General features: G+C 39.8%; 1 protein-coding gene across 6 annotated transcripts in view; it reads left to right on the forward strand.

Annotated features, from left to right (window-relative positions):
* Positions 1-14,825, forward strand: part of LOC131128272 (collagen alpha-1(XXVII) chain B-like) — a 59,995-nt gene that overhangs the window by 44,063 nt on the left and 1,107 nt on the right. For 3 of the 6 annotated variants that reach the window (XM_058070961.1, XM_058070966.1, XM_058070965.1), the window contains 32 exons: positions 669-722; positions 2,276-2,329; positions 2,767-2,826; positions 3,106-3,150; positions 3,224-3,277; positions 3,790-3,843; positions 3,916-3,969; positions 4,126-4,179; positions 4,258-4,311; positions 4,758-4,865; positions 4,950-5,003; positions 5,132-5,239; positions 5,332-5,385; positions 5,894-5,947; positions 6,638-6,694; positions 8,423-8,476; positions 8,575-8,628; positions 8,705-8,758; positions 8,841-8,894; positions 9,015-9,122; positions 9,182-9,289; positions 9,391-9,498; positions 9,575-9,628; positions 10,633-10,695; positions 10,775-10,828; positions 10,909-10,944; positions 11,630-11,647; positions 11,726-11,761; positions 11,841-11,867; positions 11,953-12,018; positions 12,312-12,483; positions 12,585-13,045. In XM_058070961.1, coding sequence (XP_057926944.1) covers positions 669-722; positions 2,276-2,329; positions 2,767-2,826; positions 3,106-3,150; positions 3,224-3,277; positions 3,790-3,843; positions 3,916-3,969; positions 4,126-4,179; positions 4,258-4,311; positions 4,758-4,865; positions 4,950-5,003; positions 5,132-5,239; positions 5,332-5,385; positions 5,894-5,947; positions 6,638-6,694; positions 8,423-8,476; positions 8,575-8,628; positions 8,705-8,758; positions 8,841-8,894; positions 9,015-9,122; positions 9,182-9,289; positions 9,391-9,498; positions 9,575-9,628; positions 10,633-10,695; positions 10,775-10,828; positions 10,909-10,944; positions 11,630-11,647; positions 11,726-11,761; positions 11,841-11,867; positions 11,953-12,018; positions 12,312-12,483; positions 12,585-13,045 — 2,445 coding nt within the window. The remainder of the gene's footprint in view (positions 1-668; positions 723-2,275; positions 2,330-2,766; positions 2,827-3,105; positions 3,151-3,223; positions 3,278-3,789; positions 3,844-3,915; positions 3,970-4,125; positions 4,180-4,257; positions 4,312-4,757; positions 4,866-4,949; positions 5,004-5,131; positions 5,240-5,331; positions 5,386-5,893; positions 5,948-6,637; positions 6,695-8,422; positions 8,477-8,574; positions 8,629-8,704; positions 8,759-8,840; positions 8,895-9,014; positions 9,123-9,181; positions 9,290-9,390; positions 9,499-9,574; positions 9,629-10,632; positions 10,696-10,774; positions 10,829-10,908; positions 10,945-11,629; positions 11,648-11,725; positions 11,762-11,840; positions 11,868-11,952; positions 12,019-12,311; positions 12,484-12,584; positions 13,046-14,825) is intronic. The other 3 variants (XM_058070967.1, XM_058070963.1, XM_058070962.1) reach the window with 3 other exon arrangements.

Consider the following 14,825-nt stretch of genomic DNA (forward strand, 5'->3'; position numbering starts at 1 on the left):
TAAATAGCCAAAAACTTACCACTTCCACACGGATAGGGAGGATAACTTTTAACAATTATTTAACCTTTAACATGAACATTAATCAAACTTAATATTTTTTTCTGGGTACATGATACCATACAGCATCCATATCAAACTTGTGATTCTCAAATCAAATACACTACTTTTCAGAAAATCTACTCTGCACTTTAAGTGTATTTGCAAAAAGTATCAATATCAGATCACCATCGGTGATTGCGGGAATTTTACTCTATATCGAATAGGAAAATAAATCAGTGGTATCACACATCACTAATGATCAAGGCGCACACAAAGCAAAAAAGATGTTGCGAGACCAGAACGTGACAACAAATCAGCTACATCACTGTAGAACCCTGAGAAAAAAGTAGCGACTTGAAATTACGACTACGCCATTTACACGATCCCGATTTTGCATAATACTTTCTCCTCACAGAATACGGAAGACTAAAGTTTGGTGGGAAATTAAATCAAAGCCCCCATTAGGAAGGAGACACCACAAGTATTAAAATATATTTTACTGCTTTAGTAAACTAATGTGCTATGTTTTGTTTTTAAATCAGACTTGACTTCCCACAAATAGTAAATACACATGGCCATGTTTTACATAGTCAACGATGTACTTCTTGTCATGTTATTGATATTTTTAGGGACCTCCAGGCTTGAGGGGATCAAGTGGAGTCAGAGGATCCAAAGGCATGGAGGTAAATCGAACTATATTGATAAGGTACAGATACACCACATTTATTTTTTCAACCAAATACTATTGATGGTGGACTGCAAGGTGGACGAGTGGTTAGCATGTTGGCCACACAGTCAAGCGATTGGGAGATCGGGTTCGATTATCCGCTTGGGCATCTCTGTGTGGAGTTTGCATGTTATCCCCATGCATGCGTGGGTTTTCCAAAAACATGATGTTGGGTTAACTGACGAATCCAAATTGTTCATAGGTGTGACCGTGAATGGTGACCTGTGATTGGCTGGCGATCGGTATCGTAGCTGCATAGTATTGACCCAAATGGCACCACACTTTATGACCAATCACATGCGGGAGACGCTCTCGTCATTCTCATCACAGAGCAGTCTGAGATCCATTTTGTTCGCACCCGAGGCATCACTACCAAATAGAGCTGCTTAAAAATACTATAGAGAGATTGCAGCAATTTTTATACATATAATACTGATTACGCTATAATCAACATGGACACTGCTGAAGCATATAGTGGCCCCCCAAAAAAGAACATATCTCACAGGACTTGTGGTGTGGTTTGAATTTCATTTCAGTTCATTGACTTTGACAGAACTGACTTTATCTCATTGAGATAGTCCTTCATCTATGGAGAGACTGTTGGACTGAATGAACAATTGAAGATGAATTCAAGTATAATGAAGGCATTTCATTTTGTAAATGAGTTTAACACGCCTCCCTTGATATCACAAATGTAATATCTGATTATAGCAGAATATTACATTCAGGCCTTGGAAAACAGAATTAAATACCCATCTCCTTATTACAGTCTGATGGAAATCCTCATTAACAGAATGAGCATGGCAAGGTTTATCAGCGATTATATGACGCTCATAAATGAAGAGGAGCATTTAAAGAGGCTATTTGTATCGGTCTTATTTCTTGGTTTTTCAGCTATTTTACTTCAGTGGTATTCCAATACACAACAAAAATCAACTTAGAGCAATTTTCCAATAAACGCTAATTGGCTTTTTGTGACACTTAGTATAAAATCAAAAGCAACATAAACAAGGGATGTCGTCCGTTTTTTTTTTGTCCAATCAGATTCCAGTTTCTATGTTTTGACGAGGTCCCAGATTTCAGATTTAGCTCACAATGCCAGCCGACAGACGATAACATCAGCATTTTTCCATCCACTGACTGGTTGATGGCTGAACTCCAAGTTACAAGTGCACTTGAACAGCACAGTGCTTAATCGATCCTGTCACGACACAAAGAAATGAGACAGACATGGTATTGTTTATCGTTCTGTAATAATCCTAGTGCAATCACGCAAAGACACTAATATAATTATCCTGAGCATCGATCAGAGCTAATTTACAGCTAAATATTTACTAAATAACCACAGTGGGGACAATGCATTGTGGGATACACCTTAATAAATATCAATAAAGCTGAGAGAACGACTCTCCAAAATCAAGATTCATTGTTGTCACTCAGTGACTCATAATTTGAAACATCAGTCAGCAGGATGTAAAAGTCCAATCACAGCTGTTTTGTTTCCTTCAGGGTCCGAGGGGTCCTGACGGTGCACTGGGGGTAGACGGGGCCGCTGGACTGAAGGTGAGAACATTAAAAGTAATCATAAAAAAGTTATCACATTGCTGATTAAAGTGTCGGACTCTCTGCTGGTGACTCTACTTTGCATTTCAAGTTCCATTTGGAGAGTTCCTCCAGCTCTTTAATTGGATACATCAGTTCTGTCCCTGCTGTGGAAAGTTTGGAGAAACATCTTGTCTATCAAAGACAAATAAATCTTAAAAAAAATAGTCATAAATAACATGAGTACTTTTATGCCAGTTTTGTTTTTGTGTCTGTAATTATTTTTAACATCTGAAAAACTTTTTGGACACTCTTGTCTTAGATGAATAAAATACAAGTGATCCTCGAATCAAAGAGTCCTAAAATATTGATGGTGCTGTTTGTTAGTGTTTTTTGGCGTCTGCAGCATTTTATCTATGGGGAATTTTTCTTTTTTTTTTTTTTTAACTCACTTGCAGATCTATTCTTTGCAGGGCCCTGATGGTCCGCCAGGAAAGTCAGGCCTCCCTGGTGATATGGCAAGTAACAAATAAATAATTAAGGTGTTTTTCCTATGGTTGACAAGTCTATCATGCAGTTATTTTAATCTTGAATAAGGAGCTAATTAAAGTAACAAATTGTCTACCTGACCAACCAATATAAAAGATAGGTGCCACATGCTAATTGCATAACGAAGTTAGGATAAATATGTATTTTTAAATGAAGAATTCATCCATACATGATATAAAAGGACATAAGGGTAGACTAATAACAAGTGAACTTTACAGTATTTGTCTCATTGTGTTGTTCTGCTGCAGGGAAAGCTCGGCGAGCCCGGTGAAGCTGGGCAGACAGGATTTCCAGTAAGCGACGAGAGCATAGTTGCAATTAATTAAAAAATAAAATAAAATCATTAATCATCCTCTCTTATTTTAGGGTGTCCAAGGGCCCTCCGGCCCACCAGGGGGGAAAGGAATTGCTGGGGACACAGTGAGTCATATTATTATTATTACTGGTCGCAGGCTGCAACCATTAATGCTGCACTTCGGGTAAAGAACTTTACTAAAAATAATATAATTGTCAGTTTTTCTTTATGCTATATCAATATTTTTACTTTTTATTTGAGAATTGTATTTATTGGAGAACTACTAGCCAGTAGATTGAATATTAATGCATTTGGGAAGAAAAAAGTTGTTCTCTTTATGCACATCATAATGCACCCATACCATATCCCAATTACAAAGGTATGGACTGGACAATAACTGTGCCAATTCATAATAATATAGAGCACAGAATGGTTGAGGGCACCAAGTGAAAGGTCCCTACCAAAAAACAGTTATTGCCTACATTAAACTAGTTTTCATTACACAGTCGAATCACGTCATGAAAAAGGAAATCATCCTTTTCTGTGCATTTTTGGCATCCAAATGAAAAAGCAAAACAAGTGTATGTTAGTCTGTTGATGCCATCCCGTCTGCTGAGGCTTACCCTTATAACTGTAGGGAGCAACAGGACCTACAGGCTTGAGTGGCCCAACGGGGGACATGGGACCAACTGTGAGTCCGATCACACTATTAAAATTAGAACCTGTAGCATCCCTTCCTTATGGCGGTCTTTGTTTCTGACAGGGGTTACCCGGAAAGACTGGCGAGAGAGGACTGTCTGGTGAATCTGGAGAGAAAGTAAATTGATTTTAATGAACTTATGGTTTTGTGATATTGTTTACATGTGGACCAGTAGTTTGAAACATTTACATCAAAATATAATATTAGAGTTGCATTGAATGGGAAACTGCAGCAATTTATAATAATCTATACATAAGACAAACTCATTTGCAGGGTGACATAGGTGCACTTGGCAACACAGGACAGCAGGGTTTAACTGGCCAGAGAGTAAGTATTCATACTGTTACAGATGGGAAATATTAGTTGCACATAATCCATAACATAAATGACTATTTTCCCCATAAGGGTGAAGAAGGAATGGATGGAGAGGCTGGGCCAAGTGGACCTGATGGTATTAAGGTGAAAGCATGGAACTTCCATCAATCCATTTTCCATACCACTTATCCTCACTTGGGTTGCAGGGTATGCTGGACCCTATCTCAGCTGTCTTGGGGCGAGAGGACTGGTCGCCAGCCAATCACAGGGCACATATAGACAAACAACCATTCACACTCACATTCATACCTATGGACAATTTGGAGTCTCCAATTAACCTAGCGCTAACCACGTGTACACCATGCAACCCAGCATGGAACTTAATTTACATAACATATTGTAAAAATACCTAATCCAAAAATTCCATTTTATTCCAAGAAGTTTCCGCATGGCTTGATTCCATCCAATAAATATGCGGATACTCACAAGTTCAGCATCAATAAGAGCGAATACATTTCTCTAAGAAATGACTGTGGAGATCTGTGGAGATACTTTTGTCATTCTTTCTACTTTTATGATGATCTCTTCAGGGTGAAAAGGGTGATTCTGGTCCGGAGGGTTCCAAAGGAGAAACAGGTGAAATGGGCCACAAAGGGGAGGAAGGACCCAGTGGGCCTCCAGGTCTGTCAGGAGTGAGGGTGAGCATCTTGTCAGTCAATTCCATTGACTTGTCCCGATGAATGGTCCTGTTATGTCTACTTAAACTCATCTTCATTCAAAAGGGTCAAGAGGGTAAACCAGGCAAAGTTGGTGAAAGAGGAAAACCAGGAGGCAAGGTGTGTACACTCGTCACTTTTTGTTCTGTGATTGACTACTTCTTTGGTCACTTGCTAGAGATGCTCACAAAGTGTTGTACAAACTGTACTGACGGTCACTGAAGTGATTACTTGTTGCATTTCACCAGGGGACAAAAGGTCACCAAGGTCACCTGGGAGAAAGTGGGCCAGTCGGTAAACATGGGCCGCTAGGGTTTGTTGGACTGAAGGGAGCAAGAGGGGCGATTGGACCCGTGGTAAGGCATCCTTTAGCTTTAGAGCACTTTTGGACTGACAGACTTAATTCCGTTTTTGGTGAAAATTACCTAAATGTGGATTATTTCCCGAGGGTGCTCCTGGAAGAATGGGCCAACAGGGAAACCCGGGAATATCAGGCTATGAGGTAACGATTTTGTGATGAGAAAACACTTTTCTGCTTCAGGGAGTGTATCAATAAATCAATGCAGTCCTACAATCACACATTGTTTATATTTATTATCATGCAGAATGAACAATTTGTGAACAATACAAATAAAAAAAACATGTTTTGAAAATCCTTGAAATAAATAAAGCACTTTTTTTTTTTTACTTAAATTGACTTAAAGACATCTTCACAGTACACACATAGTTCTACTGCAAGTACAGCACTTTGTACTAAGTTATAAGATACCTAATATTTCTGTCAAATCACACCAGACTAAGTTGTAATTTTTGGTTATCCGGGAGCCATTTGTGGCCTACAGCTCTTTATTTTTATTGCACCAAAAATATAAAACTTAACATGGCTTGCATAAGAACATTACAAGAGAGGATTATTATTGTGTTATGTTGGATTTTATTCCATTCTGTATTTGGACTAAATGAAATTGCTGACTTTGAGCGAATTTCGATGTGTTTTTTCTTTGTATTAGGGTCACAGAGGACTGCAAGGATCACAAGGACCACCTGGACCTAAAGGTGAAAAGGTACATTGTGACATAGTGTATTTGTCAAGCATTACAGTTATCCTTTCTTGATTAGTGGTACGATCTACGACACGTCATTGTCAATGTGTTGCTTAAGTGCAATCAGTATCAAATTGACTATTTTAGTCACAACTGAGCGAATACAAATATTCCTGTTTACCGGAAAAGAAGCAGGACTACACAATAAACGAGATAACAGTCCACAACTAATTTGCATATTTGGAGGGAGAGGGAAAGAGGGCGAGCCATCTGGATATGCATTGTGTATTTCATAGAATTGTTTATTAATCAAGATCATTTGAAATAGAGTTACTCTGGAGCCAGAAAAGGCAGCTGATAAGATAAATCCACTAAAATATGTGAAGCGCAGTCCTGGCTCGTGTCAGTTTTTCCTGGCCTCTTGCAATTCCTAATTGTCATCTTGATTTTGTAATCATGTTCTCCTTGTTTCGTTGTGACACGTGTGAAACACATGACTGGTAAAACCATTCACACGTCTGTTATTGTTCAATTAATCCAATAAAGACGCAAATGTCAGACATTGACTCATCAGCATGGGTTTTAGCGCTTGGAATGACGAAATCACCTGTGTAATTAAGTGGATGTTGTGTTGAAGTAAGAATTACAGCTACAATTTAATGTTGCCTCTAGGGGTAATCTGTGTTTTATTGTCTGTGTGTTGCTTTTTAGGGTGAACAGGGGGAGGACAGCAAAGTCGAAGGTCCACCAGGTCGCCAAGGTGACAGAGTGAGTTTCTTTTGTGTTCTTGCTCCTCGGTGGGTACTGGCATTGATAGGCATAGCCTGTGACACGTCACATTTTAGGGACGATGTTTCATTCTCACGATAAAAAGGAACAAAGTGAACGTCAACACAAGACAGGTTGCATACTTTTATCTGGTCAAATGTACAAAAAATACTGGTATTGTCCATGGTGCCAGCCAGGATGAACTACCTCTCGCAGTTCAGCTTAATTTCCGAAAGTGGTGTACTATTGGTCAGATAAACAAACATGGCGGTGTACGAGACTGTACGAGAGGATGTACAGTGATTATAGTGAAGATTTGAGCAACGTGTCAATCATTTTTGAGGAGGAATAGGAGATAAATAGAGAACTTAAGCCTTAAGACAAAGAGATGAAGACTGGTCACCTTCAAAACACAGAATGGTAAGTGTAAATTACTGCTGAGTTGCTTATCTTTCAATTATTGTTTTAAATTGGCAATGTTGTCAAAAAACTTCCTCCTTTGGAAAAGAACACCGTATCGCTCAGATAGTGTGAACATCCAGCAGCAACACAACATTTTGGTTTGACTATTATGTTGATGAAAATTATACTGAACCTAGTGGATGATCTACTTTGAGAAGTGTTTGTTTGCTCTGCTTTAGCTGAGAGGTGTTACCCAGATGATGTCACTTCCATAAACGAGGATGAGCTGTGAGCTAGTTTGTCATGACTGGCACCATGGACTATAAATGTAATTTTTGCGAATTTGGCATTCACTTTAAAAATTTAACAATGTGAACATAATTACAAACAATATATAACATATTTAAGCTCATAAATCATGTCAGGGTCCCTTTAAATCAGGGGTCTCAAACTCAATTTACCTGGGGGCCACTGGAGCTAGGGTCTGGGCGAGGCTGGGCTGCATCAGGTTTGCCAAAAAAAAAAAAAAAACGCATTTATTAAAAACAGAAAAATGAATAAACTTTGCTTTGGTTCCGATTTTCTACAAGAAAAGCTCTGATAAAACATTCCACTGTTCTCAAATATCTTATTTTTTATTTTTCTACACAAAATAAGATGAAAAATAAATAAACAAATCAAGAATAAAGAAAATCAATCAATCATTAATAAATAAATATAATAATAATAATAAAACGGCAAATAATAAAAACTTAAAAACTCGCAAATTAGAGAGCTAGCGACCTAAACGGTAGCCTCCAAGTTATTTCCTTTAAACTAAGCCAAAAACTTACCACTTCCACACGGATAGGGAGGATAACTATTAACAGTTATAACAGTTATTTAACCTTTAACATGAACATTAATCAAACGTAATAATTTTTTCTGGGTACATGATACCATACAGCATCCATATCAAACTTGCGCGGGCCGCACTAACATTAAACTTTCATATCAAGGCGGGGGCCTAAACTAGCGTCCTGCGGGCCACATTTGGCCCACGGGCCGCGTGTTTGAGACCCCTGCTTTAAATCTATAAATCATCTTTGCATTGTTTGTAAAAGTAATCCCTACATTCTTTGATTTTCATGAAAGAAAGGAAAATGGCAAATACTTTTTAATTCATTCGTTTGCCACTTTGCAGCAGCTTGAGAAAAATAAAGAAATCCTTTAAAACACGGTACTTCTAGCTTTGTTCAAGCTGAGTCTTTCAAATGAAAAGTGTCACTATGGAGTAGGGAGACCCAAGGCCCACTGCCCCATACTTTCTTGTGTTTTCCATTGCAGGGTCCTCCTGGGAACAGAGGTGATAGAGGAGAGGCAGGTGACCCCGGATATATTGTAAGTGAATACATTTTCCATCTTCCTTAGTGGCCACGGAGCCAAATGTTTTAAGCAAATGCTCTGCATAGTGTAATGTAGAAAATGACATTTTCCAGGGTCTGGTAGGTGTTGATGGAGATAGAGGTAGACCTGGTGCCTCCGGACTTCCTGTGAGTGTCCTTTTGTTTGTTTTAAAGCTATGCAAAGCTTCGGTTTAACTTTTCCTAACAGTCACAATCATTTCAGGGACATCCTGGGCCCAAAGGACAGCAAGGACTGAAAGGGTCCCAAGGTGAACAAGTAAGGACTGAACATTCTAAAACTCGAACATGCACTCAAGCTAGGTTAATGGTTAATGCAGCATTAACGTTCTGTGTTTCAGGGACAGAAAGGAAAATCTGGGGTGAGAGGAACACCCGGGACCAAAGGACCACCAGTGAGTTGGATGGATGCTCACTCTCATGCTCTATTATGTGTATCAAATCAGTTACATGTCATTCATAAGAAATAGTAGCTTGGGGTATATATACTTGAAGTATTTATTGTTTTTGCAAAGGGTCCAGAAGGACCCTCTGGCCCACGAGGCATTACTGGCAAGGAGGGTCCCCAGGGGCTTCCTGGAATGGATGGACTGCCTGGTAAAGATGGAAGCAAAGGCACTAAGGTAAAGCACTGTGATTAATTAGTTTGACAATGGTTCACCAGTCATATTTTTGCATTTAGGGTGAGCAGGGAGAGGATGGAGAAGTGGGCTTAGACGGGAAACCTGGGCAGCAGGGTAAAAATGGTGAGACGGGGCTTCCTGGTGATCAAGGCTCCCTTGGACCAAAGGTAAAAAAACGATTTTAATGGATAGGTTTGGAGTGAATGATGGATTGTTTGGTGTCATGGGTGAAAGCCAAAAAGTCAACACTTTTGTGTACGTTCTGCAGGGTGAAAGTGGTCTCCCGGGCCAAACTGGAAATCCTGGGAAGAGAGGGGCCCTTGGTGGAATGGGCTTGATGGGAGTACAAGGAACTAAAGGCTCCAAAGGACAACCAGTGAGCATTTTTTAATTAATATCAACAATTTTCCAGTTATTGGGCAGATTTAATAACCCTAGTCCTTTTGCATCAGGGTGACATTGGCGAACGAGGATTTCCAGGGGTGTTAGGTCTTTTTGGGCCAAAGGTATGATACCATCGATATGTGTGCAGCATTTTTAACGGTCAAAAGTTTGAACTGAGGTTCTGTTCTCTTTGGGATGAACTGGTAAACATTTAACTATTGTTGTTACTAGGGGTGTATATCAGCGAATTTCAGCTAGTATCAGATTATATCAGTCTGCATTTAAAATATAAAAATATCTGATACAAGCAGTCCATTCCAGGCTTTACGTGAGTACTTCTATCCAGCAGCAGCCCTTGTATTCCGCATGCAGAACCCAAAAGATCTGCTAGCGTGCTATCTACAAGATGTGCTAGCGTGTTTAGCAGCGAGTAGGAGTGATGTTAGCCATTTGGCTGTATTTTTTTATTGAGGTCTGAAAAAGACATTTCAGCTAAGTACAAACCTTGTCATGCCCAAGTTTCCCGTGCTGGAAAAAAACAAGGACATTTAGTAAAACCAACCTCATTGGGAGCTTTGTTTTTTGTGTGCGTAGCTTTAATGCTAATTAGCTGTTTTTGTCCAAGGCCGGCTCCAACAAGCACTAATACACACTTTATCCACTTTGTCCATGTACACTTGAACGCTGTACTTTCCCAATATAATAGATGCCATATATCACATAAAACAACGCAACATTAAAGAAGAGGACATGAGGAAGCAAACATTAGCAACACGAGCATAGCTATCTGAGCTACTGTGCTAACATTACAATCACATTTTAACAACACCACCATGCAAGGTTAGCGTAGTCACTGAAGAAAAGCAAAACTTACAGTTCCCACATCTGTAGTTGACTACTTGGATAGTTGGCAGAGCTCCAATCCTCATTTAAGATGCGTAGCGAAACCCGCCTTTTGTCATTTTTACAAAGCTGTCCTCTGTAAAGTGGTGGCCGTAAACACAGAGTGGCTTCATCTAGCTATTGGTGTTACTACATCCACGAGGAAGGAGATTGTTCCTCCATGACTTCATGAAAACTCAGAAAAATGTGAATTCTGCATAATGCTAAGCGTGGGTCTTTGTAGGGACCCCAAGGAGAAATGGGTCCAGCAGGCATTCTGGGACCAAGAGGACCCAGAGGACTGATGGTAAGTGATGGCTACATCTCCCAAAATTCCACATCAGTGCATTATTGGCTCTCCATCAACTGTGTTTATTACTGTCCAGGGAATGGAAGGAGCTTTGGGCCCTGTTGGCATCATCGGCCCCATCGGCCATCCTGTATGTATCTCATATAACAACCTGTCTGCACACTTTTATACAGTCTCTGTGCAATGACCCTCTTGCTTTCACTGTGTCAGGGACTACAAGGTGACAAAGGAAGTCGAGGGGAGACGGTGCGTGACAAAGTTTTGACAAATCCCTTTCTTTCTGAACCGTGAGTGGTGGATAGAATGCTTAGTGGGGAGACTGCTTATGGATCAGTTTGCGCTGCCCTTTGACACTATTGTCCTCCTCTGTGACAATATCCACAATGACACTCCAATGGTGGCGGCTCCAAAAGCTTCACAATCCTAAAATGCAACTATCATAATGTGTCAAATGAGATTGTAAAATACTATTATTGCTAGGGATGCTCCGATCAGGGTTTTATGCAGCTGTTTATACCGATCATATGGCTTAATTATACATTTTCAATGTATTTATGATATTGGCCAGTGGAGCCACAAAGGGGGACTGCCAGGGGGCCCAAAAACTAAGTAATTGCTAATAAAATTAGTACCCCACAATATAGTTTTTGTGTCATGTGCTGGCAGTTAAGTCCCACATGGCCGCCATGATTGTTGTGTGTGTATGTGAAGGAAAGTGGGAGGAAAATGGGAGGACTACACTACATCGCTGCAGTCGTGCTAGCCACAGGTGATTGTTTTTGTAATCGGCGTTAAAATGCGAGATTTCGTTTTTTCATGGAAACGTGAGATTTCATGGAAATCAGTCAGTACTGATCGGTGTCCGATGGATCAGAGCATCCCTAGTTTATAGTAACAAATATATTTACAATTTTTTTTTCATCCCGAACAGGGGTTTCCAGGACCAAGGGTAAGCTATAACATATCATATTACAGAACACAACTTAACTATAGTCTAATATAATAATTTAATAATTGGATTTCTAAGGGCTCTCCAGGTCCTCGTGGACCACCAGGACCACCAGTAAGTTTGCATGTTGTACATAATAACTTACATTACTCAATGTTATGTGATGCAGAAATGACATACTTTTTTCTTATAGGGTCACCCCAGTTCTACTGTTTCTCTTGTAAGTATATATATGTAACATATATTTTTGTGATAAACATAAGGTATATGGTCCTGATCATGTGGGTTTATCTGATTTTTTATAGAAAAGTGAGGCCCTTGGTGCTGCTTTTCAAGTCATCATTGATTCCCATGCTGCATTGAGGCCAGAGGTGATGTGAAATTCACAACGTTATTCCCAAAAAATTCTTTTAGGAGACTGACATAGTTTTTGTCGTTGTTATGACACTATCATGTCTTTCATAATAACAGCATATCTGTATAATACACTACTAAACTGTCACCTATTATCATTTCCTCTAAATAGATGGGGGGATCACATGGTTCTACTGCCTTATGGTGTCCATTTTAATTATAGTTTACGTTACAAAATATGGATTCTGTTCTGTAATGTCATTTTGGCCAAACATAATAAACATAATAATAGCAAGTCTTATGTTCAAAGCTGAATTACCAGAATATGGCGCTTCCCATGCTGGACCAGGGCACAGAGATCTTCAGGACTTTGCAGCATCTCAGCACTCTAATCCACAGTCTTAAGAACCCGCTGGGGACCCGCAACAATCCTGCCCGGATCTGCAGAGACCTCTACAACTGTGAGCAAAGGATGTATGATGGTAGGGACACAATAGCAAGCAAAATATATTTGCAGCATCATTTTTCAAAGCCTTTCATTCTGTTCTCCCTAGTAAAGAACAGCCTGTCACTGCTTTTTCAGCCACTTACTGGGTCGACCCAAACCTCGGCTGTGCCGCAGACTCTGTTGAGGTGACATGCAACTTCACTGCTGGAGGACAGACTTGCCTGAAACCTGTCACTGTGTCCAAGGTTGTAATACATTTCATATTTAACCAATGCCATTTGAGGTATAAGTCAATGCACGGTGAAGAGAAACTGTGGCTCAACAAGCGTGCAACCAACAGAGAAATACATTCAGGTTTAAATCCTCTGATTTTACAGCTGGAGATGGGAGTGAGTCGCATCCAGATGAACTTCATCCACCTCTTGAGCACAGAGGCTGTTCAGCACATCACGGTCCACTGCTTTAACACACCTGTGTGGGCTGCAGGACCCTCACTGCGAGTCTGCAGTCAGGCTTTGAGCTTTAAGACCTGGACAGGGGAGAAGATCCAAGCAGGCGATCTTCTGGAACCACTTGTACCCCGAGACGACTGCTGGGTATGTATGCATCACTGTTTTTACTGCGCAGGTTCAAATCTAACAAAAACAAGTCTTCATTCTTTCTGGTTGTTTGGCTCTTACCATCGTTTAATGATTTTTGTTGTTAGTACTGCTTTGGAGCTAAGCACCTTATTTAAAGGAGGTCATACCAAGCTGTGATTGCAATAATTGTAACGCACACCTTTAATCATAATTAATTTAGATTAATTATATACTGTATTACCATTATAAAGTATAAAGTCTTTAAATGTTTTACATTTTACCTGAAAAACATCTTACAACTTACATTGTAGCAATATTTTAAAGAATTTTTATATGTGTAGTATGTAATAATATACATACTTATTCTTTGTTTTTCCGGATTGAAATGCAAAACTAATATCTGGACATTTGCAGTATCATAAATTCAGTCAGTTTTCTGAAACAACAAATTCATTGTATTTTCAACATGAAACTAAATTTCATCAAATATAAATTATTTGTGATTGGCTGGCGACCAGTCCAGGGTGTACCCCGCCCCTTGCCCAAAAACAGCTGGGATAGGCTCCAGCATACCCGCCACCCTAGTGAGGATAAGCGGCATAGAAAATGGATGGATGGATACATTGTTTGCATATTTTGCAAAAATGAAAAACTATAAAAATGATCAATAAAAATTGACATTTTGAGATATAGTACTGTATAGACGAGGGGTCACTGTAAGATTTTAGTTGTAAAAATGGCCTCTTACTAGCCCGGGATAGCCATAGCCTCTGAAACGCACACAAGACCATGGACTTGAGAGCGCTTTCATGTTTATTTTACCAGACAGTCCAGCAGTATTTCCCCCAGCACACACAACAGGCCTCCTCACCAACAATTCACCCAGCCCCTTTTACCCGTGAAGGGCCAACCATAGTTCCCCAATGAGAGGGTGAGGCAATTTATCTAAAAGGTACCCTATTTACATTTTCAACACCCTTCCTTTAGGTTACAAAAACCTTTCAATATTACTACACTTAAGTTCCAATTTCTGTATACAGTTTAACCACTATATTACATTTAACTACCTTTAGCCAGAAACTACCCAGTTAACCCCCCCTCCTCCAGGTGACACTTGGGAGAGTCCAATCAAGGTGATATGCATCTGGCCTGCACTCCATGTTTGTGCCCTGACCAATCACCTCAAAGAAAGGACAAATTGATGAGAAATTAGGAACAAAACCAATGACTTCTATTTGACTACCTAAAGTGTCAATTAAACAACTTAAATGGCAAACAAATATAATCTAAGTACTAACCAGAATGTATGTGTAAATAATAAAAGTCAGCTATATACACAAATAGGAAACATGACAGTGTGTAGGTGGGGCATACACCTGATCAGTGAGGGAGGATTGGAAGCTCCCTCACAGTCACCAACATGGGAGCTCCACCCCACGAGCGCCCCCCAGCCTGCTTTTCATTCAGATTTTCAGTTCTATTCAGATTTTTCAGAAACACAAAATGACTTGTGGATACTTGGTATCAGCTTCTCTGGGTACTCCGGTTTCCTCCCACATACCAAAAACATGTTTGGTTAATTGATGATGTGTGAGTGTGAATGGTTGTTTGTTGTTTGCCCTGTGTTTGACTGGTGACCAATTCAGGGTGCACCTAACGTCACCTGGGATAGGCTCCAACATGGAAAAATGGCATAGAAAATTGTTGACCCCAGGTATATAGTATAGGTGGGGTAACATTGTATAAATACATAACTTTGTATGTTTCTAAATCTGAAATAAAATAGGTTTTCCTC

The sequence above is a fragment of the Doryrhamphus excisus genome, chromosome 4 (genome assembly GCF_030265055.1).
Source record: "Doryrhamphus excisus isolate RoL2022-K1 chromosome 4, RoL_Dexc_1.0, whole genome shotgun sequence".
NCBI classification, from domain to species: Eukaryota; Metazoa; Chordata; class Actinopteri; order Syngnathiformes; family Syngnathidae; genus Doryrhamphus; species Doryrhamphus excisus.